Raw genomic sequence first — 28,000 nt, forward strand, 5'->3', positions numbered from 1 at the left:
AGTGTAAAAACAACAACAAACATATTGTAAAATTATAATGAACACATTGTAAAAAATAATGAGGTGTAAAAACACATCAATGGGATACCAGCCTGGAAGGCTTGGTACCCTGATTGTATTAAATAATAAAATATAAAACAGTGACGCGAAGGCACTCCTCACCATGACTGACCGTTTTATCACCTGTAACATGCTTGTCTTGTTTCTTCTTCCCAGATCTCTTCATCCCCCCATTCTTACACATCCTTTGTGGGGCCTGTTGGATAATGAGGCAATACAAACAAAGTAAGCAGCAATGTAAGACGATGATTGATAAAACGGTATGAGAAGTGGGTGGGGAACAAGAATGGGGATGGATAAAAGCAAGAGAGCAAAGAAGAAGCGGATGGGCAGTGAAGGCATAACTAACTATTCCGGGATGACTGGACAAAAATGGACATGAACATTTTACAAGGTTATCACGACCTGTAACAAATACGTACACAATCAATTTAGAATTTAGATTTTAGAAGAATGAACCACTTCTATAACTTCAAATCTGAACCAGATATAGCAAACCAAAGATGCTTCAAACCTGAACCACAACTCCATCACAGAACTAACTGGAACGTCACTTGGTTGAGCGCATACCTCTGCCAGCCTGAAGAGTTTAGATTGAATAGGTAGAACATAGTTTGTTGCTCTTTGCATGATAACATCTTATTTTAATGGAGCAAACTTATAAGGTTATATTTGTGACCAAAACTTCTTCATATTTTGTTGAGCAAATTCCACCATGTTGTTGACATTGTCACTGCTCGGGGTTCAGGGCTCACCCCGAGGAAGCACTCAAGTGACTCCCGAACACCTGGTCCTGAGGCTGCCAACCATAGATAACTCAGCAGCCCAACGGGCTGTAGTTCTTACAAAGCTGTAGCCACTTGACTTTGATGACTGGCCTTTCAGGGTTATGGTTCAATGTTTCCGCGATACCTTTCTATTGGCATGGCAACCTGACAAGAGGCCACGCCCTCGGTGCCACACCTGGTGATCTACCAAGCGGAACAGATAGGTGCAGCACTTGTTGGCAGAGCAAACGAGGTGGGTTACAACTTCCCGTCAAACTATACTTTTTCACGGTCAGACCAATGAAGGAAAGGACAACCGACTAGATGGGCACTAGATAGATTTTTTTTAACTAGATGGGCACAGTAGAGCATATATCTCTGCCAGGCTGATTAGTTTACATTTTGTATCCCACCAATACACCGGATCTGGATTCGGACCTGAACTAAAATTTAATCGGCTTGATTTTGTCACCCAACCAACTCATCATGCTATATATCGTTTTAACCCCATCACTCAATGCTGAAGAATCACTTATCAAATTTCCAGATCCGGTTTCAGATCTTTACTAAAATCAAATCAATTCTTCCTCGCTACACACCCAACCTGCCGACCAAATTTTGTGCGAATCCGTCCGCCAACTTTTTGAGATATCTTATTCACAGACAGATAAAGACAGGGGTGAAAACATAACAGAAAATATTTTAACATTTTACAATGATCCAGTCTTTAGCAAGCACTCACCTGCAAAAAGAGTTTTCAAAACACTTCACAGCGACTTCTTCACATGTGAGCAGATTGATTGTCGTGCAAGGTCCTCAAGCTGCAATGTCTGGGTCCTCTCCAACACCTCGAAGCATCTCAATGTCCTTTCCTTGTTCTCTTTATGCTTGGTGACTTCATGGAGGACTCAGAACTAGGTGGCCAAGAGGACATACAATACAATATGTCCAGGTATACCAGAAGGCCTACGATGATGTTCCGGAATTCCTGTGAAAGACTCATAAGAGCTGCACCTCTTCAGAATCATGTAGTTCATCAAGCAGTTGTTGGTTTTTCTGAACCCACTTCTTGATGAGTACCTAAAGTTTCTGTTCTTGTAACTTTCTCTTTTATTTTCTCATCTGTTTAGCAGGGCTCCTGCGAATAGTTTGCATGATAACTCGGCTGTGCTCAATGTGGCCTGTGTGTCTCTCAACTTCTGCATTAATATTTGTTGCTCACTTTCAGCCTTGGTCCTCTCGTTAGCCAATTGTGCCTCACAACTGGTTACTCTTTCAACCAGAACATTCACTCTCTCCAAGGCATCGGTGCACGGCCTATTGCACTTTCTTTTCTGTGCACTTTCAGACCGGTGGGTATGTAGCTTTTTGTACTTCACTCTGCGCTGGGTAAGCTCAGCATTGTGTTGAGACTGAATTTTATCCAGAAGATAACCATTATTCTTCTGCTGGAGGTCAAGATCTGTTTGGAGAAACCAAATGTGATTCTTCAATTTGTCGCACTCTCTCTGGTAATGCACTACTTTTTTCTCCAAGTTTGTAAATGTTTGCTTATGTTGATCCTCCAGTTCCTTCTGGATTTTGGCCGTGAGCAGCTCCAGCTTGTGTTCTGTGAGAACGTTATCTTGAAGATCTTTTGCCTCTCTTGTCTTGGCTGCCAGTTCTTCAACGATTTTTACATTCTCACTCTGCACTGTGTCTCGTTCAAGGATCACCTGCCTCATGTCTGCATTTACGTCATTCATTATTTTTTTGAGACGAATATAACGCTCTTTCAGAATGGCGTAGTTCATTTTATGTTTCTCCAAGTTTGTAAATGTTTGCTTTTGTTGATCCTCCAGTTCCTTCTGGAATTTGGCTGTGAGCAGCTCCAGCTTGTGTTCTGTGAGAACGTTATCTTGAAGATCTTTTGCCTCTCTTGTCTTGGCTGCCAGTTCTCCAACGATTTTTACATTCTCACTCTGCACTGTGTCTCGTTCAAGGATCACCTGCCTCATGTCTGCATTTACGTCATTCATTATTTTTTTGAGATGAATATAATCCTCCTTCAGAATGGCGTAGTTCATTTTATGATGTTCACAAAGCTGGTGCTCATCCATGATCAGACGAGGTGCAGAATCCTGAAAAGCTTCATCTGATGCACCTGGATGAACGAGTCCAGCCAGTGTTGGCAGGAACGAGGATGTTCTCTCCTTATGGTTGTGGAAATAAAAACTCATTAATTTTTACAAGGTGCTTCACAGTGATAATTTAACATCATAAACAGTTCGTATCATGATAACATAATTTTATATAGCCTTCAGTGAACAGCATGAAAAACATTTCATCACAACCCTATTGTGATCCATTTCTGTGAACAAGACGACACTATTTCCCTGTCATTTTAACACTTGATATGACACATGACCGCAGATAAATATGTAAAAGGTAATTTTCAATAATAAACATGAGGTTTTCCTGAAGGACTCACTTGAATGTGGAGTGTGTTGGTGATCTTTTCATTTATCTGTGCCTCGTCCAAGAACTTGCTGTCCTGACAAAGAACTGCCAGTTCTATGTCCCTTTCTTTCACTTTTTCCCCCGGCTGGTCGAGTTCGTTTTGAAGACTCTGAACCAAAACTGTTTCATTGTCCAATCGTCGGTTTGTTTCATCCTGTTTCAGTAAACAGAATGAGTTGAAAGAAAGATGTAACTATGACCCATTAATGTAGTTATTGAGTGAGTGAATGAAGATATTGAGAGGAAGAGGGCTGTGAAAGAGTGTCTTGACACTATCCTTCACAGTCTGGTATGGCAGCTTGATGTGGGATTACCGATCCCGACTCAATAAGATAGTCATGACTACTTGTAAACTTATTGTGATTGATCTGCCTATCATCGAGGGCCTGTGCCCCATCCGAATAGTGAAAAGAGCAAAAGCTATAGTGCAAGATGAATTCCACCCAGTGCACGACTTTTTTGAACTTCTCTGCTCAGGTAAACATTATCGTTCCAGCAAGACAATCTCCAATTGCTTGCACAACATGCTTTTTACCCAATGTCAATCCGAGAAGCACCACCCACACGCTGTACCAGGGCCAATGACAGCCGTGTGGGGTCCGGCGAGTGGCGACATGGAATGAGGGGTGGGGACTGACACAATGAAAGGGGGGGTGGGGGAGGTGCCAACTGCGGGTGTGGAGATGATGGCTCCAGGATCCGACACAGAAAGCTCTCTTGTGATCTCTGAGAGTTTTGCACGAGATGCACCCTGCCTCCAGCCTTCCACCAATCCCCACCTCACACCAAGCATAGACCTGCCTTCCATCGTGTCGGCTCATTCTTGGGACACAAACTGTTTTCCCACCAAGGCCATATTCATGCTTTGGTCTTGCTGTATCCCACCGGAAAGAGCAGCAGTATTTCTGCCTTGTTGATTTCTCCCTGATCTTTTTTCTGAGGAATGTCCGAGGCCTCAATCCCATAAATAATTAAGGAGCTCCCGTTCATCCGATGCTCTCGGCGCGTACGAGAATTTATTTGTGTAAATTATAATTGTATTGCTTTTTGTATTCCCACCCGTTGACTGTGAATACACAATTATAAAATAATTTGGTCTCAGAGTGATTAGTGTTGTCTTCGATGGTGAGCTGTATCAGCCATGAACGTGCAGTGGAGTAGTGGCGATGAGCACCCAGCACGAAGCGTGCTTGCTTCTGAGTGGCCATCTCTTGGGTTGATAATTTGGGTGATCGGGAGCAACGTATTCATCAGTACGTCTTTAACAGTATTATATTTTCAGAAAGAAAGATTTTCATTTGAACCATTTTGAACTGATGTTATAATTTTTTTTGGATGAAATGCTGTTGTCTTAGTTTCTGGGAGTCATTGCTTTCACAGAAGTGCATCAAAACACAATCAGTTATGTGATGGATAGAGTGTCTGACAAGGTTAAAGTGATGGGAGACTTGTTTGGTGATGGTATGATGATCAGTTTTGACATCGCTGAGATGTTCACCAAAGCGGTCTCAAAAACGGATCTCTGGTAGCTTACACATGTTGCTGTGTTTGAGCCTGGGGAGTATCTGCTGAAATCTATTGATTCGGGTTCTTCCCGACATCTTTGTTCTTTGTTCCTTTCTTACTTCTTTCTGATTTTTTTTTTTCACAATTCTCTTTATTCATTCTAATTCTTGCTATTTTTCCTCTTTCATCTCTTTTACTCTCCCGGTGTATGCCCCGGTTAGAATAGGTGTACCATATCCCTGTGTGTCGTAAGAGGCGACCAGGGTTGGCGTCAGGAAGGGCATCCGGCCATAAAACATTGCCTCAAGAAAAAGCCAAACCCCTGCACAGCAGGGAAAAATGGCTGTAAAAACGGTCATTCATCTCTTTTACTCTCTATTTGTCTCTTTTGTAATCTATCTCTTTAAGGAGAAGTGAATTATTGCAGAAAATGTTCTGCAAGGCTCATTTGATGCGTCTTGTTGGGTTTGAGGATTGTGGAGTAGCGGCTGAAACCCGAATCCAATCCAGGTTCCTCCTGATGACTTCAAGTTTGTTTTTTGCTTGTTCAGGTTCCTATTTGGTCTTCCGTTTGATTGGGTTTCACCGATTATAAAATTGTTTGCAAAGTGAACATAAAATGCAGTAAATTATGTTGGAGGCTAATTGGTTTACGTTTTGTTTCCCACTGATAGGCCAGATCTGGATTCGGAGCCAAAGTAAAATTTAATTGGCTTGTTCTGCTCACTTAACCATGTTTCGTCTGAATCCATCCATAACTTTTTCAGACATCGTGCTATCTATCATTTTCACGCCATCACTTTGTGGGGTAAACTGAGGAATTTCATAGTAAAGGTAGGATTATATAGAGTGGCATGGTCCGTGGACAAGCAGTAGACATCTCAATGTAATTTAAGTCTGGAAAACTGTCAGCTTAAGCTGTTACGTGACACCGCATGGGGGGGGGGGGGGTGGGTAAGGGTGTACGTGCGGTGCTGTGTTAATGAGGTAGGGATTAAGGCCAATTTCTCCCAGGATGTGATTGCCCCCAATGACCTTTTCCTATGTTTTTGCATTTACAAGACCGGAGATAAAAAAAGGAATCGTGTCCTTAAAGCAAGAACCACCAAACCGAACGTTCCAAGCATGCATAAAAATCCCACTTCCAGGAATGACAACTCACAAGCCACACCCCTGCGGTGGATAATGGAGGGGTGTGACGTCAGAAGGTTGAGAGAGCAGAGAGTTGTGTGAGGTACACAATTGGAGGCAGAAGGATCTAGCTCGCTGCTTTCCCCTCGATGCGGTAAAGAAGGCTGCATGATTCTCAAGATCATGCTGTGGAAAATTTGTTCATCTGCTGGAGAAAATCACTAGCCGTTGACTGTTTGGCCGAGTCGTGAAGTGTGTACGTGTCTGAGGAGGGAAGAAGAGTGTGCCTCGTGGCCTTTTCATGAGGCCTCAGAAATCGTCTCGTCGTATGGTCAAGGAGGAAGGTGGGCAATCGTGGTGACCGGACCTGGTACAAGAGAGGAACGGTCGGCATATTCGCTCGTGAAAAAAAAGCTGCATGGTGGTTTCTGAGCCCTGGTGTTGAATACCGCCACACAAACACTTCATGAATGTTTCCCGTCCAGAGAGCGCCTTGGTGCCATTTTTGGGTGTGGTTTCCTGTGCAGTGACAACGCGGTTTCGACAATGCCAGGTCCAAAAAGGATAATCTGGATGAAGTTAAGTGCCAGAATAAAGGAGGGATTTTTCTTTTGCTTTACCTTTCCCCTTGTCTGTTTTTGTAACTGTGTGTAGAGGCACCTCGACTTTAGGCTGTAAATTAACTAACGTTTCATTACCTCGTGGTTTGATTTATTCCTCTTATGAATACATGATTCAAATTCATTAAACCCCTATTTATTAAGATTGCTTGTGTCTGTCTATTCGTTGAGAGTTCGAGTATAAACCCATGTGCATCTGTCTGGTACGTGCTTTGCTGATTCCCGTTCCGTGCATGCATTAATCTCCAAGGATCACTTGTTCGCCTCCATGGTAGAGCTGTTCGGCCATCCATTCAGGTCAGTCTAACCAGCGTGGACACGACAATATCGTTTTCGTGCCATCACTCAATGGTGAAAAAAAAAAATCACTTTTTTTCTTGGATCCGGATTCACATCTTCACCAAAATCTCATCATTTTGTCAGTGTCACATACCCAAGTTCTCCACCAAATTCCGTCCGAATCTGTCCACACCTTTGAGATATTTTGTTCACAAACAAACAAATAGACACACGGGTAAAAACATTACCTCCATCCACATTCAGTGGTGGAGGTAATGAATGATCAGTAATATTGATGGTTTAATGCAGACCTGAGATTGATGTCATAGGGTTGATAAATCCACAGGTATTGGAACAACTGCACTTACATTTGAACACTCCTGGTGGGATATTATGAGGTCCTGTGCCCTTGATCAGAAAATTGCCAGTTTGTCTCATGTTTGAATAATAAAAATAAGAGGTGGTTTAGAGAAGATAAAATAAGTTTCTGTGACGTGGTGCAGAATTTTAAAAATTCTCAAGGGAGTTATTTTAACTCCAAGACTATCGTGATGATTAAACAATGTGAGATGAATTGGTTTCATAACTTGATGTCAGATGATGAGATGAGATAATTGGATGACTCTTAGTCGAGTGCTGGTGCTATCGAAACAGTTTCTTGCACAGGTTATACTTGTATTTTGCTCTTCCCTTTGCAGTAGCTAGTGAGGACAGGAATTTGGAATTTCTTCAGGGTGTTGGTGATAGCTCGATCACTCTACCCGAGGACATCATGGAATCTTTGACGTCCACTTACTATTGCTGACAGACACGTCACCATATTTGAGATCCATCTGATATGTGACACACATCTTGATGCCTCAACCTGCATGTGAAACACCAGGATAATGGTTTGTATCGGTGGCGAGAGACAAACCCAGGTGAGACAGCTCAGAGCGGAGTGCACACACATCGAGGCTAAACGTGGGGAACCTCTGGCGAGAAGGCCAGTTCCTCCAACATGAACACTCTCACCAAAAGGAAGCAATCTCTGAAGTCACATTCGTGAAGTTACTTTAAAATTGCAATTAGTATGAAGACATTTCTTCAAATGGGTATAAGTTTCCTCTGTTTAGTTAGAAGTTCCATTATTTATCTACACGTGCTGCTTAAATTACTAACATCATTCAACATATATCCGGCCCCAAGCAAGTTTAACAATCGTGTTACAGTCTTCAAACAAGGAAAGCCCCCCCCCCCCACACACGCACACACACACGCTCGAGGCTACTCTGCCAGCCTTTCATTGCAGCTATAGTAAGACGTTATATCTTTAATTAATATTTTATTTCCCTGAACGACTCACTTGAGCTTGGAGTGACATGATGATTCCTTGATGTTGCTCTGCCTCATCCATGGCAAGCAATTCAATTTTCTTGTTGGACCGTTTCAGGCCTGACAGCTCCATGTTCTTTTCATTTATCTGTTCCTTCAGCTTGTCCATTTCACTTTTGAGATGCTGGACCAAATGTGCCTCAGCATCAAGATGCTGGTTTGTTTCATCCACCTGATAAAGAGGACGTGTTGAAATAAAAACTGTTGAGATGGTCCATTCAGGTAAATTTTCATGAAGTCAATCAAGGTATTGAAAGTCAGAGGGGCGACAGTTCAATTATTTCAGTAGTTATATACAGGGCAATGATAGCACAAGTGTGAGCGTAGAATGCAGTATTTCCTGCTGCAAGGTCTGACCAAAAGAGACCCAACCTCCTCTCACCAGGAAATACTGGTGATGGTGTGGGGAAATTCGGAAAGAAATGAAAACAAGATCCACCTTTGGGTGGATGTGTTTCTCTGTAAACTCTCAGAAGGGATTCAAGGACACTTAAATATTTTGATGGGAAAGAACCTGCAATGATCTTTGGGATTATTGACCCTGCCTTCTGCCCAAGCCAAGAACTAGTCTCGTGAGCATCAAGATCAGTTGTCTTACTTTGCTTTGGAAATTAATTGGAGAGAAGAGAGTGGTTCAGATTCGATCTTCACTTTTGTTTTTAAATTGTCAGAACGAAGTGATACAGTATTTGTAGATTAATCATTTTGAGTGAGTTTGTCTTTTAATTGATCATCGTGTGTCCATAGGCATCTCAAGGGTGGGCCGTTATGATGTTGGTTTCTTTCACATAACTGTTAAGCTCTGGAATTGTTTAGGTTCTCGTGGCTTTCCTAACAGTTATAACATTTCCCATTTGAAAATGCTTTCAAGCATTTCCACATAAGAAGGTGGCAAGTGAGAGAAGAAAGTGGGTGAAACAGCGGATAACTAGAGGGGGAGCACTCGGTAGAGTGCAAAACCTCTGCCGCCAATACTGCTAGGTCACTCAAGTGAACCTGTTTCATTCATTCAATTTGACGTCAACAGTGCTCCTATTCATTCAATTTGATGTCAACAGTACTCACAGAGTTATAGTTTGCAACTTTCCCCTTTACTTTTCACTTTTACATACTCAATTCATTGGTCATAACTAGATTCCTTGAGACAGAAATTGATTTTACGTGGTATATCCATCTGAAGTTCCAAAATCAGCCGAAATGATAATTTTGGCATCTTTTTTGTTGGAAATCACTTATAAGATGTAGAAATGCAAAAAAAAATCGAAATTTTGTTGAAAAAAAAAGTTGCAAATTTTTTTTTTCTCTAACAATTTTTTTTTTTGGGGGAGGGGGGGGGTGGAAATCACTTAAAACATAGAAATGCAAAAAAAAAAAATTCAAATATTTTTTCAAAATGGCCACCATAGCGGCCATATTGGATTTTGGACCAAGTCCAAAATCTAATGGCATGATCCTTGGACCATACCTAATCCCCCCACCAAGTTTCGTCGAAATCCGTCGAGGAGTTTTTCCGTAATACTGTTCACAAACAAACAAATAAAAACCAATGTCACCCTGCGGGTGACCCGTATCTTGCCAAAAGATGACCACGTGTGACTTCTTTAAGGTCACACTGAGGTGAACAGAGCTGCTATCCACCAGGAGCGACTCCTTGAGGAATATCTGCCTACGAGAGATTCCGATGAGAATCGTTCTACAGAGTAACCATGAAAAATATGCGTTTGCCTCATAAAGTCACCAAATGACGTCATAATGTCTCAAGCTTGACATATCTAGAAAGCACTCATCGAGGTGTTCAATTTGAGGTACTACACGTTATGGTTCCTAAAACTTGAAAATTTGACCTTGGGGTCAAATATGCTTGACCTGAGGCGCTAACCATGAAGGTCAAGGCCAATCGCCACCAAAAATTAATCAGCTGAGCGCCATACCATGAACTATATTCCCATGAAGTTTGAAGACGATCCGATCAAAATTACTCAAAAAATAAGGGTTTCGTCGACTCCCCTGATTTGCGACAAAGTGACCTTGACCTTTGACCTTGACCTTCAAAATTTTATACGCTGAAAGGGTCCTCTATAGGCCTCTGATATGCGAAGTTACAAAAATTTCCAATGATAACTGTGCTCTGCAGAATTTTTTATGTGATTACAGACAAAAAAAAAACATACAAGCTGACTAACATATCTTGCAAAAACTTCGTTTTGGCAAGATAACAAACAAACAAACAACCAGAAAGGGGTGAAAACAGTAACCTCCGATCTTCGATGGCGGAGGTTAATTGTTGAATTTCTGTTCAACAACAATATCAAGCCTGTTGAAAGTTAGAGGACTGGTCTGAACAATTTGGTGGTGATTGTCCTGTTCTTCTGCACTTGAAGCATCTCCCCAAAGTTGCTACTTTTCCCTCCAGACCTTCATTCCTGCTCCCCACAATCTCGTCGTGTCTTATTTCCACAACTCAGCTTTCCTCTACCCTTGTTACTTTTCCACCTGCAACTTCATTTCATTCAAAGAGCGAGTTGAAATCTCACACCAGTACTCCATGGCAAGTAACATTTCCTGATTGCACAATTGCGAATACAGAAAAGGAAATAAAATATTCCAATTTTCTTTGTATTTCTGAAATAATTTTTTAGAAACGTTGAGTTGAATGAGGGAGAGGAGTGGAGACTGCAAGAGCAGTATGAAGTGGGGGAGGAGTCCATGGGTGGAGAGACAGGGATTGAATGGAGAAAGTGACGCATGCATGTGTGATAATCTTATCATTGATGAGGTCATGGCTGTCCCGCTGAAGTAGGATTGGAAGAGGAGTATGTTGTTTGATTTGGAAGGGAAACAAGAAAGAGAGGGGAGAGACCTGGTGCTGAGAAACAGTGCAGCTGTAGCTGGTTCATTTCTCGGGAAGCGGGACAGTCACAAGATTACAAACACGAGTGGAAAGCACAATGCAGAATTGCATTTGTTGACAGGCAGCAACAGCTGGGGAGAATTGCAAGGTGGTGGTGCAGGAGCATGTCAACTCAGCACAAGCGTGTGGTGTTTGTAGGATGTATGCAGAAAAAGAAGGAGGGAAGCTAAAAACATGGACAGGAAGAATATCAAGTCGTGGAACTGGAAGGATAACATCCTTAAAGAGGACAAGGAGAGGGTGAAGGCAAAGAAAGAGGAACTTAGAAGGAAACGAGGGTCTCCCTCAGGAGTGGAAGATGTACAGAAAGGTATGATGGGAGATGCAGAAGATTTGTGTGGAAGAACATCAGAAAAGGGCTCAATACCGGAACAGAAACTTGGTGTGTTCGATGAAGTAGAGAAGGACAAAGGTATTGTCTGTGATTAAGAGGTTTGGTAGAGGATAGAGAAGATCAGGGATATAGGTCAACTGGACGCATGGTTGTTGCACTTGTACGGGCATAAGAAGAAAGCAGCAAAGAGTTGTGGATAATGCAAGGAATTATATGAAAGCGGATGTGTACAGCAATTTATATGAGGATGGTGGGAAGAATATGATGGATGAAATAACTCAAGACATGGATGAGGAGGTTAAGGTGGAAAGGGGTGGTTGGTGATCGAGGATGGAGATCGGAAGGTATTGACAGAATGTTGGATGAGGTGTGTATATATATATATATATATATATATATATATATATATATATATATATATATATATATATATATATATATATATATATATATATATATATATATATATATATATATATATATATATATATATATAGGATTCTGGAGAAGTGGCAAAAAATTATAATTGTACAAATATGGAAAATGAAGGGAGACGTGCAATAACCGGGAAAGTACCGAGGCATCATGGTTCTAAATGAAGTGATGAAGCTTCAAGAGAAGATTCTTGATGGGAGGATACAGAAAAGTGTGGAGCAGAAGAAGATAGGCAAAGAACAGGGGTTCATAAAGGGAATATGGATGAAGAATGGGATGTTTATGCTGAGACATTTGCTTGAGAAGAGGTTGGAGGTGCAAGGGGGAATGTCACAAGGATTTGTGGACACTGAGAAGGCTTACATGATGGATCTGAGAATGAGGAGAGGGTGATGGTGGCAATGAGATGGATGGGAGTGCCAGAAGCAGAAGTCGGGGTGGTGGAAAATATGTATGAGGGAATGAACGAAAGAGATGGACTTGGAATGTCACAGGAGTTCTGCATTAACATTGGTGTGAGGCAACGAAATGCACTCAGCCCACTGATGATAATTATGGTGATGGAACTTGTCAGCAGAAAAGGACCTCAGGAAGCTACTGCACGTAGACAATCTCACAATAGCAGCAGAGAGTGAGTTGTAGAAGCAAGAAACACTGGAGATATGGAAGAAGGTGTTTGAGAAGCATGGACAGAAGATGAGCCTTGAGACGACCGAGGTAATGTGGGTCAGACAGCAGAGAGGGAAATTTAATATCTGGTTAACGGGGAAGGAGATAAGGCAGGGAAATAGATGTGTCTCTTGGTAGAATGGTGTCTGGTGATGGTAGTTTAGAGGCAGAGGTATGAAGGAGAATACAAGTGGGTGCAAATGCATGGAGAAAAGTGAAGGGTTTGATCGCAGACAAGAAGATGGAGAAAGTTGAAAGGAAAATTCTGAGGTCATGTGAAACTCCAACATGCTGATTGGAGAAGGTGCGATGGACAAAGCCTGCGGGTCTGCAAGAATAACTGGGCCAGGAGGATTGTGGGAGTGAAGTTCATGGATAAAAGGTGGATGGGTGAACTGAGGAATGATATCGGTGTGTAGATGAGCTTGACTGGAAAATTGGTAAAAAAAGACAGCTGAAGTGAGAAGAGCACCTAGTGCGGGTGGAGCAAGATAGATTTTCAAAGAGAGGAGATGTGTTGACAGAGCGAGGCAAGAGAAAAAGGGTGAGACCATGGTTGAGATGGGGGAATTGTGAAAGAGAGCAGAAAGTTGGGGTGGATGGAAAGTGGAGAGAGATGGCAGTGGTGGAGTGTTGTGGACAGAGTAGAGCAGCAGCTCATTACCAGCCAATCTCACCCCACATCAAAGAGATTTTAAAGAAGACCATGAATCACTGAAAACCTTGTCTTGCGAAGAGTCTCCTGTAAAATCCTCCAGATATACCTTGGTTTCATTTTTACAGATAGCTACATAAAATAGAAATCGATTGCAGATACAAACAGTAAATTATGATTTTAAAGAATAAACATCTCATTTTTCTGAAGGACTCACTTGAGATTGGAGCAAGATGATTCTTTGAATTTGCTGTTTCTCTTTCATCATGAGCTCTTCCATGTCCTTTATGAACTGACTCAGGACTGCCACTTCCGCATTCTTTTCATCTATTTTTTCCTTCGCCTGGTCCAGCTCACATTTAAGATGGTGGACCAAAACGTTTTCACCATGCAGTTTAGTTTTGAGTTTCTGCACCAAAACCTTTTCATTGGCCAGTTGTTGTTTCATTTCCTCCAGCTGGTAAACAAAATTTGGTGAAATAAAGGTTATCCCTTGACATGAATGGAAAGGAAGTAATTTTACACCATATCCCCAAACTAGCATCTAGATATTTTCTTTCGAGATGAGGCATGACGAAGCTGTACCGAGCTCATCATTGTGTATAAGGCTTTTATATGGAGCTTCATGAGTGTGGCTCTGCATGCTGAACTTGTGCTCCAGCTTTTGGCCCGGCTTCTCTTATGGAAGTCAGAAAAAGGATTTCCACATCATTTTGAGGTATCCAAAGCAGGAGGCAGACCCCCAGGGACTTTCACTTTCCCACTGGCAGAAAGTTGGTGAGATCTCGATTTTACACAAGCCTACCTTGTTCTTCTTGCTCTGTCCTTTCTCTGCCTTCCCCCAAGCCAACCCAAATCAAATGCATTTCTCCAGAAACCCTCAAATGCTCACCCTCCAAAAATCCAGGCTGGTTTGTCACCTGTATTCCTACATCCCCTTAATGTCCCATTTATGGAATAGTTTCCATGTATCCATTGCATCATCCTCCACATTTCAGTGCCCATCAACACTTCAAGCACATCCACAATCCATTGTACATGTGTGAAATCTTTCCCCCTCTGTTCCTCTCCAGCCAATTGTGATATATTTTTTGTATTATTCCTCCGTTCTCTCTCTCTGCCATACTCTGTGGTAGTTTGGAAACCACCTGCCCTGTCCTTCAGCAATTACATGAGTCTAGACCGGTGTTTCTCAGACAGATTTAGCAAACGACCCACCCGTCCTGGTATTGGGTAACCACAACCCGATGTTATCCCCACAAGGGATTACTGGGGTTATTCAAGTGGGGGTTTTTTTTCAAACCAAGGTGGTGAAAAATTGGCTGGGCTCATTGGTGCCATTGAGGAGAAACATCGACTAAAATGGCAGAAAGGGGAAATTGTGGAACTCAAAGAAAGGGGGGTGGGGGGGAGGGGTTCATATGGGTCACACTTCAACAAGAAGTCTTGGAAAAAAATCCTCACCTCATTTGGTAGAATAGGGCTTTCCTCCCTGAACACTTCCACACTCTCTCCTTGTCCTTGTTTAGTTTTCTTCAAGCCTCGACGTTTCCTCTTTGACCTGTTGACACTGAACACAAATGGAGATTGCGATTCTGAGTTGCTTTCTTATTTCATTCATTGAATTATTCTCCAACTGCACAGGGTTTGTTTATTTTATACAGAGTTGAGGCTCATGGAGTAGTATGAACATGGAACAGATCAGGACGGAATAGAACAAAAGCAACAGCAAAAGGATAGGGGGAAACACACACAACACTGGGGTTGAGGGACAAAATAAAGGCATACTTGAAAGAGAGATTTGAGGAAGAATGACGACGAGAAGAGACTGGGGAGGGGGGGGGGGTGGTGGGCACAGAAGCAAACTCAAAGAGAGAAAAAAACATTGAGTTTTCTTTCTTGGGGGGGGGGGAGGGGTGGGGAGAGGTTTTGGAGTGAAGATGAGTTTTTGCTGCTTATATAGATTGAAGTGAAGGGAGGAAAGGATAAAGCCGAGGGATCATAAACGACAATACTCGGGAGAAAAGAAGCAAAAACACAGCATGTGGGGTCAAATCAGACATAAAAGTGGCATGCCGCCGAGCCGAGCCCCAGGCGAGTTGGCCAGACTTCAACGGGCACACAAATTCGACAATAGAACACAAGAGGATGCATCGGGTGGAGAAGATAGCTACAGAAGGAAACTCTCAGGTCAGAAAATGGAAATTTGGAAGAAGTTATTCGGGTGGGGTGGATTACTGAGAGGAGAATACAGCATGATTTGGATTGGGTACGATCAGAGATGATGGTGAACAGCTGCCTTGAAGACCTGGAGGAAATAATGAGATGGAAGAGAATGTGGAAGTTGGTTCCACAAGTGGAAAAAAAAGAGGAACGAATGAATGGAAGTGAGCAGTGTTCGTGGATGTAGGTAGTTGATGGTGGACAGTGTGTGTGTGTCCTGCAGAAACCTGGAAAGGGGGGGGGGGGGAGGAAGGGAAGGATAAAGCACGGAAAGAATGGAGGGTGCAAGAACAGAAAGGGGGCGGTTGAAGATGGAGAGACCACCGACCTGTCTGCGATGGTGAAGTGAAAGACCCAGAGACGAAGCTTCATTATGGGAGATTCCAATAAACTTGAACGCCTTGGTTTCCACGGTGTCAAGCTCAGCAATAGTTGAGGCAGGGGAGCCAACCCAGAGGGGAGAGCAGTACTCCATGAAGCTGCGGATGAAGGCCGTGTATGTGAGTAAGAGTTCGGGTGTGCCAAGAAAGGACTTTATACGATGGAAGATGCCCAATTGGTGGCTGGCTTTTGGAGGCCAACTTTGAAATGTAGTTTGCCCAAGAAAGATCATGGTTGATAGTGAGACCCAGGAGTTTGAATGAATGAACTTCCTCGAGGATTGTTAAGAAGGTAGATAGGAGTATTTGCCAGATGGTCGTTTTGGAGAGACATAGTGAGAGTGCGAGATTTTTCAGTATTGAAAGACATATTCCAAGTGTTTGACGAGCTTGTGTTTGGTTCTCTTTTTTCGAGGTCTGAAGAGGAAAGAGGCTGCAGCCTGTCTGTCTGAAGGGTGAGGAATGTCAACTCAGAGAGTGGAGTCATCAGCAAATACATAAAGAGGTTTTTTCTAGAAAGTCAGAGAGATCATTGATGAAGATCAGGAATAGGATTGGGCCGAGAGCACTGTCTTGGTGCCATTACAGGGAGAGGAGAGGAAAGGATTCCATTGAGAGCCGCACGTTGGCCCCAAGAGTGGAAGATGTCAGTAAGTCATGTGTGGAGTTGGCCTTGGATGCCATCGGCAGAGAGTTTGGAGAGCAAGGCAGGATGTCAGACTGTATGAAAAGCACGAGATATGGCCCTGATCTCATGTCTGATATCGAAGGCCTCGAAACCACATGAACATTGTGTTTACATTTGTTAAAATAAGAGTTGAAATGGGAATTGTGTGTGTACGTACAAATACATAAAAATGGCACACAGAGGTAGCACACCTCAGTGACTGATTTATTAAAAAAATAGTGATTTTCAATCCCACTCTTCATTCCAGGTCTTCAAAACAGCTGTTCACCACCATCTCTTATGGTGGTTAGTGGGATACATAACGTAAACCCCCATCCAAAACCATGATCTTTTCTACCCCCACTAATCCACCCCAAACCCACCTCCTTCAAATCTTTATTGCATAATTTGTCACTGTGTGTCTTTAGACACACCACATGAATGCTGTTTGCCCCTCCTATCTGAATATACCCTGTGAATAACCCCCGAATTTTCATTACCTTCGCATTCTGCGAAAGGTTATGTTTTGGTCGGCGTGTATTTATTTATTTATTTATTTGTTTGTAATCTTGTGATTTGTATAACTCAAAAAGTATTAAACCGAATTGCATGAAATTTGGTGGGATGATTGGTTATTAGCCAGGAAGCATTCGATTAGATTTTGGGATCGTTCGGGTCAAAGGTCAAGGTCAAGGTCATGAAAAGGTCAAAATCGTCTTTTTACGATAACACGGTCAATTTTTATTCAATTTGCATGCAACTAACGCCAAAATGTTCAGAATTCAACGCCTCATCTTGTGATATGCAATATGACACAATGACGCCCATACTCTTGTTACCGGTTAGGGGTCAAAGGTCAGGGGGTCACGACCTTGAAAAATATGCGGTTTTTGTCATAACGCGGTCAATTCTTGTCCGCTTTACATGAACCCAGCACCAAAATGTTCAGAATTTAATGCCCAATCTTGTGACACAATGACGTCATAACACATGTCACCGGTTGGGGTAAAATGTCGGGGGGGGGGTGTCACGCCCTTGAAAAATATGCGGTTTTCGGCATAACTCAGTCAATTCTTATTCGATTTGCATCAAACCAGCATCAAACCAGTTCCCCACACTCATACCAAGAACAAAAAAGTAGTGGCGGCGAAGGTATGCGCTCTATGAGTGCCCGTTCTAGTTTTGCCACATGCTTTTCCTCACACTCCTTTATGAATAAAACAATGCCAGCTCAGTTGAACCTGCTTGCAGTGTCCTTTCCTCCATTGGTCTGGTACAGTCTGCAGTATTATTATATGGGAAGTCTCAACCCATATTATTTGCTCTTGTTAGCCAGCGTACACTCATTATAACCGCTCGGCAGTGCTAAGGGCACGAAACTCGGTTAACTTAGTCAGCTCCTCAGATAAATGGTGCTAGATGGACAACCCTGTTAGAGTTGATTAAGTTCATTGATGGATGTGGTTGCTTCGCAACCTGCTGGGCCACGGCATTTTCCACGGCACGTTGACCTACAGGGCTTGGTGTTTGGTAGAAACCCGAGGGCTTCCCCTCGTGGTAATCCCCGAACCCCGAATCGGTTACAATATAAAGGTTTTTCACAGTCCACTTCATCAAATTTCTCTTTGTGGAAATGGCTCTGAGGGGTTTACATTGTTTAGTATAGTTCAGTTATATCCTTTGCATAAGTCTCAGAATAAGTGTAAAGCAATGCAATTGTAACATTAAATATGCGTCATTACATATAATCAATAGATGACTTCTACCCCACCTAACGTCTGTGTCCAAAAATCCCCATTCCCGCCAACCTGCGTTTTATGTTCTTACCTCTGAAGACTGTCCCTTATGTCTCTTTAAAGCATTCGCTAGGCCATTGGTGTTGGTTTTGGTGGGAGGAATGAGAGACACGCTTTATCTACCAGCTCAGTCCACCAGAACAACTGGGTGAATGGTTGCTCCTCCCTAGACCGGGATGCTGGGCCAATGGTGAGTGAGAGGGGAGGGGTGCGGTGTGTCATCACTGATGCAGGAGCGCGGGGAAATAAAAGGGTCGGTGACAGTGGATGTTGAGGAGCTTTCCGGAATCAGCTCAAGAGAAGCTGCATGTCTTCGCCACTCCGGTTTGGCCAGAGCCACACCCTCTCCTCTCCTCATGAGCTGGAGTTGACAAATGTGGCAGCTGGTTGTACCTGTTCAAGCCAGCCATAACAGGGTCTGGATTCTCCTGCAAGACTCTTTTTTTTCGCCAATTGCCTATACACCGCTCAAATAAAGGTATGATTCAGAAGAACGTGTTGCATGCTTGGAACAAGATTGCCACAGGGCGGGTACTCTGGGAGCCCATATCACACACACACACACACACACACACACACACACACACACACACACACACACACACACACACACACACACACACACACACACACACACACACACACACACACACACACGCGCATCCTATAATCAACCTCCAGATTTCTCTTCTCTGAACATGCTATATGCTATCCATCATCAGGGCTTGTAGGACAGACACATCATGTAGTTTTCGTGCAAACATTTTGCTAAAGTGATTTCTAGACCTGAGTGTTCATTTGAAGTGAGCAGCTATTTTCTTACCATTGTGAAGTGCTGAATTCACTGCTTGTTGAAGGTGAAGGAGATTCTTCCTTGGGCTTGGTTTTCTGAAAAACCGTCTTGAACTTTCTCCAAAGTGATGAATTTTCTCCATTGTTTTCAGATGCTGTTTTATTTCTCTTTACTTCTCCAGGCATGGTTATCTGAAAAGAAGAGTTGATCCCACAAGTTTATTATATTTTCAAATTTGTATCTGTTCAGAAGAGTGAAAAATGAAAACACAAAGCAATTTATAAACAAACAACTCATTCCTTAAGTTAAAGTTATCATGTTGAGGCAAGTGTGGTTGCTTCGAGTCGGGGAGAGGAGAATGAGGGAACAGGGTGCAGGTGTGGGAAGAGTTGGTTGAGTTTCCTGATGTTTCTGGCCCTGTTTCTGCAGCCATTACCTTTCCATGGAGACAATTCCACACAATCACCATGGATGAAAGACCCTGCCTTACTACAGTCTAAATTCTTTACTGTAAGGCTGTGGTGGCCCCTGGTCCTGTCACTGCCCATTCCGCTGATGCCATGTCCTTCCTCAGAGTTGATGACCAGCACTGCATTGCTGAAGTAGTGACACTACCTCGAGTGTGCAGATCGAGGCACTGAATCGGCAGCAAAATTGCTTCAATAATGATTATGTAACCAGCTGGCTGAATTTAGACTTGAACCATAGTCCAATCTACTTCAAGTCCAGTACATTCACTACTCAACAACTAAGATGCTGCCTGGTAATGTGCTGTTTGCTTACTCCTCCCCCCCTCTCTTATCATACCTACCCCCTCCAGATCCTTCTCCTGTGTCACACTGCACACTCTAACACTGACCACACATGAAACTGCCACGATTTTCATTCTTCTTCCCCACGCAAAGGTGCATAATCGATGAACGATTTCCTCTTTTGAATGTATCTTGCCAAATATGCAAAAGTATCTCGATTTTCCAAAATCAGATCACTCCCTTCTTTGCTGTTTTAAATGAGGAATTATGATGGTCCTCGTACTGATCCCTCATATACTCCACCACTTCCAACCTCCCAACCCAACATCCTCACATTCACAGCCACGCTTTCCTTCCTATCAGGAATGTAGTTTCCAATCCAGTTATCTCCTCTTCCTGCAACTCCACAAATCCTCACCTTGGCTAACAGCCTTCTATGGAGTACCTCATCAAATGTCTCTTGAAAGACTAGATATATCAACATCCACTGCATTTCCCTCATTCACCCAATTAAAAAGTGCTTCAAAGAACTCCGAGAAATCAGTTTTTATAATACGTTACTTTCAAAATGAAGTAATCCACCCCATAATGATCAGTGTACATGCACAGAAACCCCAGAAGACTTGTGAGGTACTCAGCTCGGGGGGGGGGGGGGAGGGGAGGGGGGGAGGAGGAGGTCGGGTAAAAAGCCTAGAGCTCCATAAGGAAGGACCCCACTGATCACCTTATCATTTTATTATATAAATGATTGTTTGGTTCCGGAGTTACAAGAGAAATACAAGATTTTTGCATCGATTGCGAAACGGTGTGTGTGTGTGTGTGTGTGTGTGTGTGTGTGTGTGTGTGTGTGTGTGTGTGTGTGTGTGTGTGTGTGTGTGTATACATATATATGTTGTTGCGGATCCGGGGTGGCGGGATTCTCACCCGATCCTTGGCGCCACCCTCACTACCGCCATCTGCGGGGTTTATAACACCGGCCGGCTCAGCACAGGCCTCGGGTCACGCGTCTTCAATCGCGATACCAACGTAATCCTTGTACCTTACCAGTTGGGGAAATAGAACCCCGGTTACAGACTGGTTGTGTCAGACGCCGAGCGTTTTCTGCCAGTCTGTAACCATTTTGGTTTTATATGCCAATCGAACGGATCGTTCCTCGACGCGACATGAATTGATCCATAGCGGCAACTTCATACGAACCAACCAGATTTATTGGGGAACATCGGGGAATACGACACAAGCAAAACATTCACGACAATGCTTTTATTAACAATCTTTAACCTGTTCTTAACTAGGGAACCACGGACTACATGTTTCGAGTGGGGTCCCTACCGAGATATGCCTTAAACCACGTGCAGCCAAAGACAGACAGACAGCATGCATGCAAGACAGAGTACTTGGTGATGCTTCATGGATGAGAGGACAGTGTCAAAAGCACGAATGTCGCTCGCAACAAGCGGATGTCCACGGATTCGAGCCCCCAGCTCGAACGCGCCGCGTGGCAAGATGGTGGTGCCGTACTCTTTCTTTTCCGCACCGCACACGGTCTCCGACCCCGCGCAAGGCCGATGGCACAAGACCGCCAGATCAACGATGAGCCTCAGCCGATCTCTCCCAAGGTCAGCACACAAATCCAGGCCTGGCCTGTTCAGCAGACATGGCCCAAATCGAGGTGCTGGGCTCCGGCAAGCAGATCGGCAAACGTGTCGAGCCGTGAGGTGAGCAAGGACCGTCAGAGGCTCCGTCGTTTCCTCTCTTGCCTTCCCGCCTCGAAGCCCGACTTCTCAACTCCATCCTCTCAGGTTCTTTCTCCACAGAATCGCCTTTTCTTTCCTTTTCCACGCTCAAAGCCGGCTGCCGTTTTTCTCACTGCAGAATCACCTCATAAGAGTCGATCGCCGACTCGACGTGCAGGCCGCCTCTCCCACTGCCCAAAAAGGCAGACTCGGCACGCTCAGGTTCAGCGTCTCTCCTGGCAGATTCCACACTGTCCCTCCTTCGTTCGCTCGCTTCGAACCACAAGCACGCCTCAAGAGCGACTGTTTCCACACACTCAACTCTTTTTCTCTCTCAGTTTCTCTTTCGTTCGCTCCTTCGGAACACGAGCACGCCTCCCTCAGCGAAGCCGACAAGACTCCTCCCCCCAGCTCCACCTCCCTCTCCAGGCCACTCCCCCTCAGCCGACTGGGCGGGGCCTATCATCCGGAGAGGGGAGGAAGAAGAGGGAGCCCTCGTTCCACCACCACCGCACAAACAACAAAACAGCCTCTTGCAACTCCTGACACACATGTAACGTCCATTTTCCCACACAACCTAGCTAACCATGCATTTAATGGGGGATCTGGGCTAATCCTATATTTAGCAGCATACGAAGGGCCATTTCTGTAACAATATATATATATATATATATATATATATATATATATATATATATATATAAATATGTATATATGTGTGTGTGTGCGGATATGTGTAGATGTGTGTGTGTGTGTGTGTGTGTGTGTGTGTCTGTGTGTGTATGTGTGTGCAGGCCCGTCGCTAGGGGGGGGGCATTTGGGTGCAATGCCCCTCATGGCGCATCTGGTGCCCTCCCCCTTGTACGCCACCCATTTATGCCCTGTTGAACCCTGTGAACAACTTAGTGTTTAAGGACGAGCGCTCACTGTGAACTCCTTGCTGTTCAAGAGTTCACCTGTGTGAACTGAAACCCTTATTCCAGATGTTCAACGTGGTGAATAATAAGGCCTTCTTGGATAAACTGTTCTTTAATAATATCCTTCTTTGAATAACAGTCAAGAGATAAGTGTGCGCTTGCCAGCGCATCTCCAAAAGCAATTGGCAAGACAATACAGTCCAAGACCACAAGATAAAAGATAATGACGCAAGCACTAACGCCAGCAGCCAAGACGACAGACAGCCGCAAGACCTCGTGTCGAATGTCGATGCTGTGGGTGGTTATATATATATATATATATATATATATATATATATATATATATATATATATATATATATATATATATATATATATATATATATATATATATATGTATATATATATATGTATATGTATATATATATATATATATATATATATATATATATATATATGTATATATATATATATGTATATGTATATATATATATATATATATATATGTATATATATATATATATATATATATATATATATATATATATATATATATATATATATATATATATATATATATATATATCGTGCATCATTTAGTTTTAAGGAATAGCCAATCAGCGTCTTCGATATGGAGGCCCGATTAAGCAGGTTACCTGATTGGTTGTAAGTTAGGTATAAATGTAATATAGTCATAATATGATAATATGATTAAGGAAAAGATATAAATTTACGTAATTAAAGATGAAGTGCACGTGCACCGCGTGACCTTCACAACCCGTCAACCCTCCATCTTACAAAAGTAATTTTATAATAAAAATTAAAAATATGTGTTTGCAATCATGCTTACATTTGAAATTACTAGTACGGGCCCGTAGGCGAGTGCCAGTATGTGCAGCCTCTCTCTCTCTCTCAAACCTCGAAAAGGCACATCCGCGGGTCCCCAGCAATATTCCTGGCAAGTTTCAATCGTGCAAAAGAAATAATAAATAAATAAATAAATAAATAAACATTAATTGTGATGTCATAGCAACGTGTCCTGTCATTGGTTGACAGATAAATGGCCGTAACTTGGGAACCGCTCGTCCGATTAATATCAAACCTTGAAAAGGCACATCCGCGGGGCCCCGGCAATATTCCTGGAAAGTTTCAATCAGATCAGACCATCAATCGTGCAAAAAAAAAAAAAAAGAAATAAAGAAATAATTTTTTTAAATTGTGACGTCATTCGTGACGTCATAGCACCGTGTCTTGTCATTGGTCGACAGATAAATGGCCGTAACTTGGGAACCGCTCATCCGATCGATATCAAACCTCGAAAAGGCACATCTGCGGGTCCCCGGAAATATTCCTGGTAAGTTTTAATGAGATCGGACCGGCGGTCATCGAGAAACTGCGGTCACAAACAGACAGACAAACAGACAGACACACACAGAGATTGCTGGAATTATAGATAGATGCAGATAAAACCTGTTTTTGATGCATGCATCATTTAATAAATAAAACCGTCAACCGTCAAATGTCGCGAGTCATGAGATTAGTGACACGAGTCACGAGGGATGAGTCACGAAGAGCGCTAGCTAGCAGCAGGAGAAAAAGACGTGGATGATGGATATACGAAAATGGCTCAGAAAAAGAAAAAATGCAACCGACAAAAATAAAGATGATGAAAGACATGTTGTGGGAGGAGTTGGTGGAGGAGGAGGAGGAGGAGGAGGAGACTATCATGCCGATGAAATACCGACAGAAGTTGGCCAACCTGGCCAAGCCAGCAACGTTAGCCCCTGCAGCTGGAGCCCCAGCGCAGGCAGCCGAGTTGCCACGGTCGGCGGCGGCCTCGGGATCGGGTGTGACTGTCAAGCCGCTTCCCGATGATCTTGGAAGTGAGAGACCGAATCAAGTTGTTCTTCAGCAGTACCCTGGCCATCTGTTTCAGAACAAGAGTTGCTCGTTTGTGTCCTCGTGGTACCAGACTAATGAATGGCTGGAATACAGTGTGCAGACAGATGCAGCATACTGCTATCCATGTAGGAAGTTTAACACCGCACGCGGCCCAGTGGACTCTACTTTCACAGTGCGAGGCCACCGGAATGGGAAACATGCTATTGAGAAAGGCAGGGGGTTTCACAAACACGCAACTTCAAAGGAACATTTAACTTGTGTTTTGAGGTGGAAGGAGAATGAGAGGCACATCGATTGTGGTAAGGAGATTTCCACACTCCTCAATGCTGACCAGATAAATAGAAACCGATATTACGTGTCTGCTCTTATAGATGTTGTGGGATTTCTCGCCGAAAATCAGATACCTTTTAGAGGGAGCCTTGATAATTTTGAGGATATGTCAGATGGGCACAGTGGGCTCTTCCTCTCGCTTTAAAACTACACACTCAAAAAAGACACCGAGCTAGCCGAAATAATAAGGCATATCCCACGAAACGCAAGCTGTACTAGTCGGGAAATGCAGAATGAACTGATCTGCACATTGAGTAATGTTGTGACGGATGCCATCGTGGAAGAAGTAGGCACGTCGTGGTTTACCATCAAGGTGGATGGGACGAGGGACCCCACTGAATGTGAGAACATATCAATCATCATTCGCTTTGTATCGGCATCAAATGAAGCAACAGAGCCTCTACTCACAATAGCTGCAGCCGACGCTGGATATGCAAAAACATTGACAGACCTAATAATTGCAGAGCTGACAAAAACAGGACTTGACACGTCAAAAATATTAAGCCAGGTGTACGACGGGGCTTCGGTAATGGCTGGGAAGCACGGTGGGTTGCAAAAGTTGTTGCAAGAGATATTGGAAAGAGAAATCCCCTTTGTGCACTGCTTAAATCACCAACTCCATCTGGTAGTTGTCCACGCACTGGCAGCAGAGAAAGCTGTCACTGATTTCCTTGAGGTTTGTTGTTGCCTGTACAAATTCTTCAGAAAGCCCACTGTTGCTGCACAGTATAAAGGTGAGCGGTTAAAACGACTTCTTGATCAAAGGTGGACGGGACATTTAGCCACCGTGTCTGCAATCATAGGATTTTTAAGGATATCACATCCTTACTGTCGGAGATTGATGCAGAGCGCGCCTATGGTGCAGAGATGAGGATGGAGGCTATTGGGCTTTTGCGGGAAGTCTCTGGGCCTGCCTTCATGTTCATTGCTATCTTTGTACAAAAACTGCTGATGTTGTTAGATGGCCCTAACAGACTCTTGCAAGCAGAGGACATGGACTTGCTAACGGGGTTGGAACTGGTGGCGAGTGCAACAGAGTGCGTGAAGAAACTCCACTCTGAGGATGAGTTCACTGATCTGTGGAACAAGGCCAACGATGCTCACACTTCTACACCTGCACCACCAAAATGGAGATGCACAATGCATAAGAACTTGGAACAGTTTGTAGTTTTGGAGACTACAGCACAAATCAACGACAATGACAAGACGGAACTGCAGAGGGTTTTTACAGCGCAATTGACACTGTGCTTGGAGAGATCGCTCAGCGCTTCAGTGAGCGCAACACACAACTCGCCCGTTCACTCGCTGCCTTGAATCCCGAAAATGGCACGTTTTTGGATCCCCACTTGCTCCAGCATATCATGACATTAACAAAGTCAACCATCAGTGAAACAGAGTGTGTGGTTGCAAAGCAGTTTACTCGCTCACAGACAGAAAAGCAGCCAAACGAGAGATGGACAACACAAAAACTCCTCTCAACATCCCACAAAACGCTGGAAGCCATGCCAAGTGTAGTGACTGCTATGAGACTTGGACTAACATTTGGTGCGTCCACTGCCATGTGTGAAAACTCATTCTCAACATTGAGGAATGTCTTCACTGACCATCGACGGTCCATGCGCCATGCACGCAAGGCACAACTGGTACAGCTGGCCTTCGAGAGAGACCTCACACGTAAATGCCTGAATGAATGGAAGGAGAAGGTCCTCAGAAGATTCCACACCGAGACACGTCGCCTGCAGCTCTTCTGACAGCGAGTACAGCGGTATAAAAACTATACGAGGAGTTCAGATTGTGTGTGTGACTGCTGGCGATGCGTGTGTGGTTGTGGTTGCAGTGTGGTTGTGGGCAGCACCCGCCGTGGTCGGCTGCTTTGTACTTCTGATGTTTAAGTTAAATGTTGTGTTTGGTGCTTTGCATATCCCATATCTCGTGCTTTGTACATAACCTTACCCCTGTGTAATTGACTGCTTTAAATGTGGACCTTGTGGTATCTTCAGGCTAGTCGTATTTGCTGTTGATAGTTAAACGTGATGATCGCAGGTCATAGCCTACTGTATCTTATTTCAAAGTGCACTGATTCTGGTGCCAACCTCCCTGTTTAGTCATTGTGTCTCTGGTATATTAATTTTCTAATGCCAAGTCTTGACAACACCTCGTATAAGTGCACCTGAATTGGTGCCAATTGTCTAATCATTGAATATCTGCATTGTGAATGTGCCAGTTTGTTGCGGCTCTCCTGCATTCGAATAATTTTTGGCCAAAAACATCGGAACATATTAAATCTAGCTGAGATCAATTTCGTTATTATGCGACGGCAACCTCAGTATAGATGCGTCAATGCTGCATGAATACAATAGTATACCGGGTTATCAATAATATTAAATAGAATAATTGTGCCCCCCCATCCAGTTCATATACCCCCTTAATACTGAGCCCTGGCTATGGGCTTGTGTGTGTGTCTGTGTGTATGTCTCTGTGTGTGTGTGTGTGTGTGTGTGTGTGTGTGTCTGTATGTGTGTGTGTCTGTGACCGCTGTTTCTCGACAACCACTGGTCCGATCTAATTGAAACTTGCCAGGTATATTGCTGGGGCCCTGTGGATGTGCCTTTTCAAGGTTTGATATTAATTGGACAAGTGGTTCCCAAGTTATGGTCATTTATTTACAAAACAAATGACAGGACACGGTGCTATGACGTCACGATCGACGTCACAATTCTTCCTTTTTTTGCACGTACGGGCACGCACTTACTAGTTCTCATCAACGAGTTGTTGCACGTGTACTTTTTACCTTCGTCTTTCTAAACAAATCACAAACAACGTTCAGAGTGTAAATTTACAATGGAAAACAATGAACTCGAAGGGAACTCGGTGGAGCACACACACCTCTGCCAGGCTGAACAGTGCAGGTTTTGTATCACACCGATTGGCCGGATCTGGATTCGGACCTGAACCACAATGATTGAATAATTATTTTTTTATTTTACTGTTAGAGGAAGGGATAATAAAAGGGGCTCAACAGATCAAACGTAACAGAAAAGTTACCCAAACGTCGGCCCAACACAAACTATATGTGATAAACACCAACAATTCAAATCAAACTTACCAAACAAGTCAAAAAAGACCCAAAAACCACGTCAAATAAAGAAACAAAGGTCGTGCTCCGTACGACGCCACCAAGCACGAGAAGATCTTCAAGCGAAATCAACAAAAGCGACGAACGTTTGAACGTAACAATTGTTGCCATGGCAATAAACAATGTTCTCC

The 28,000-nt window shown here is 43.4% G+C and overlaps 1 protein-coding gene across 2 annotated transcripts; it reads right to left on the reverse strand.

The window, feature by feature from the left end:
- On the reverse strand, positions 1-28,000 carry LOC147018259 (uncharacterized). 2 transcript variants are annotated; one of them, XM_085897796.1, is made up of 8 exons: positions 27,840-28,000; positions 19,130-19,290; positions 14,705-14,810; positions 13,458-13,697; positions 8,208-8,408; positions 3,298-3,480; positions 1,570-3,019; positions 1-256 (listed from the first exon to the last, which is right to left on the reverse strand). In XM_085897796.1, the coding sequence occupies exons 1-7, from the start codon at positions 27,978-27,980 to the stop codon at positions 1,946-1,948; spliced, it is 2,106 nt and encodes a 701-aa protein (XP_085753922.1). In that variant the 5' UTR covers positions 27,981-28,000; the 3' UTR covers positions 1-256; positions 1,570-1,945. The 2 variants fall into 2 exon arrangements, with proteins under 2 accessions (XP_085753922.1, XP_085753923.1); XM_085897797.1 differs by lacking the exon at positions 3,298-3,480.

The sequence above is a fragment of the Eptatretus burgeri genome, chromosome 10, assembly GCF_056783735.1.
Source record: "Eptatretus burgeri isolate ZD-2024b chromosome 10, Ebu_testis_v1, whole genome shotgun sequence".
Taxonomy (NCBI): domain Eukaryota; kingdom Metazoa; phylum Chordata; class Myxini; order Myxiniformes; family Myxinidae; genus Eptatretus; species Eptatretus burgeri.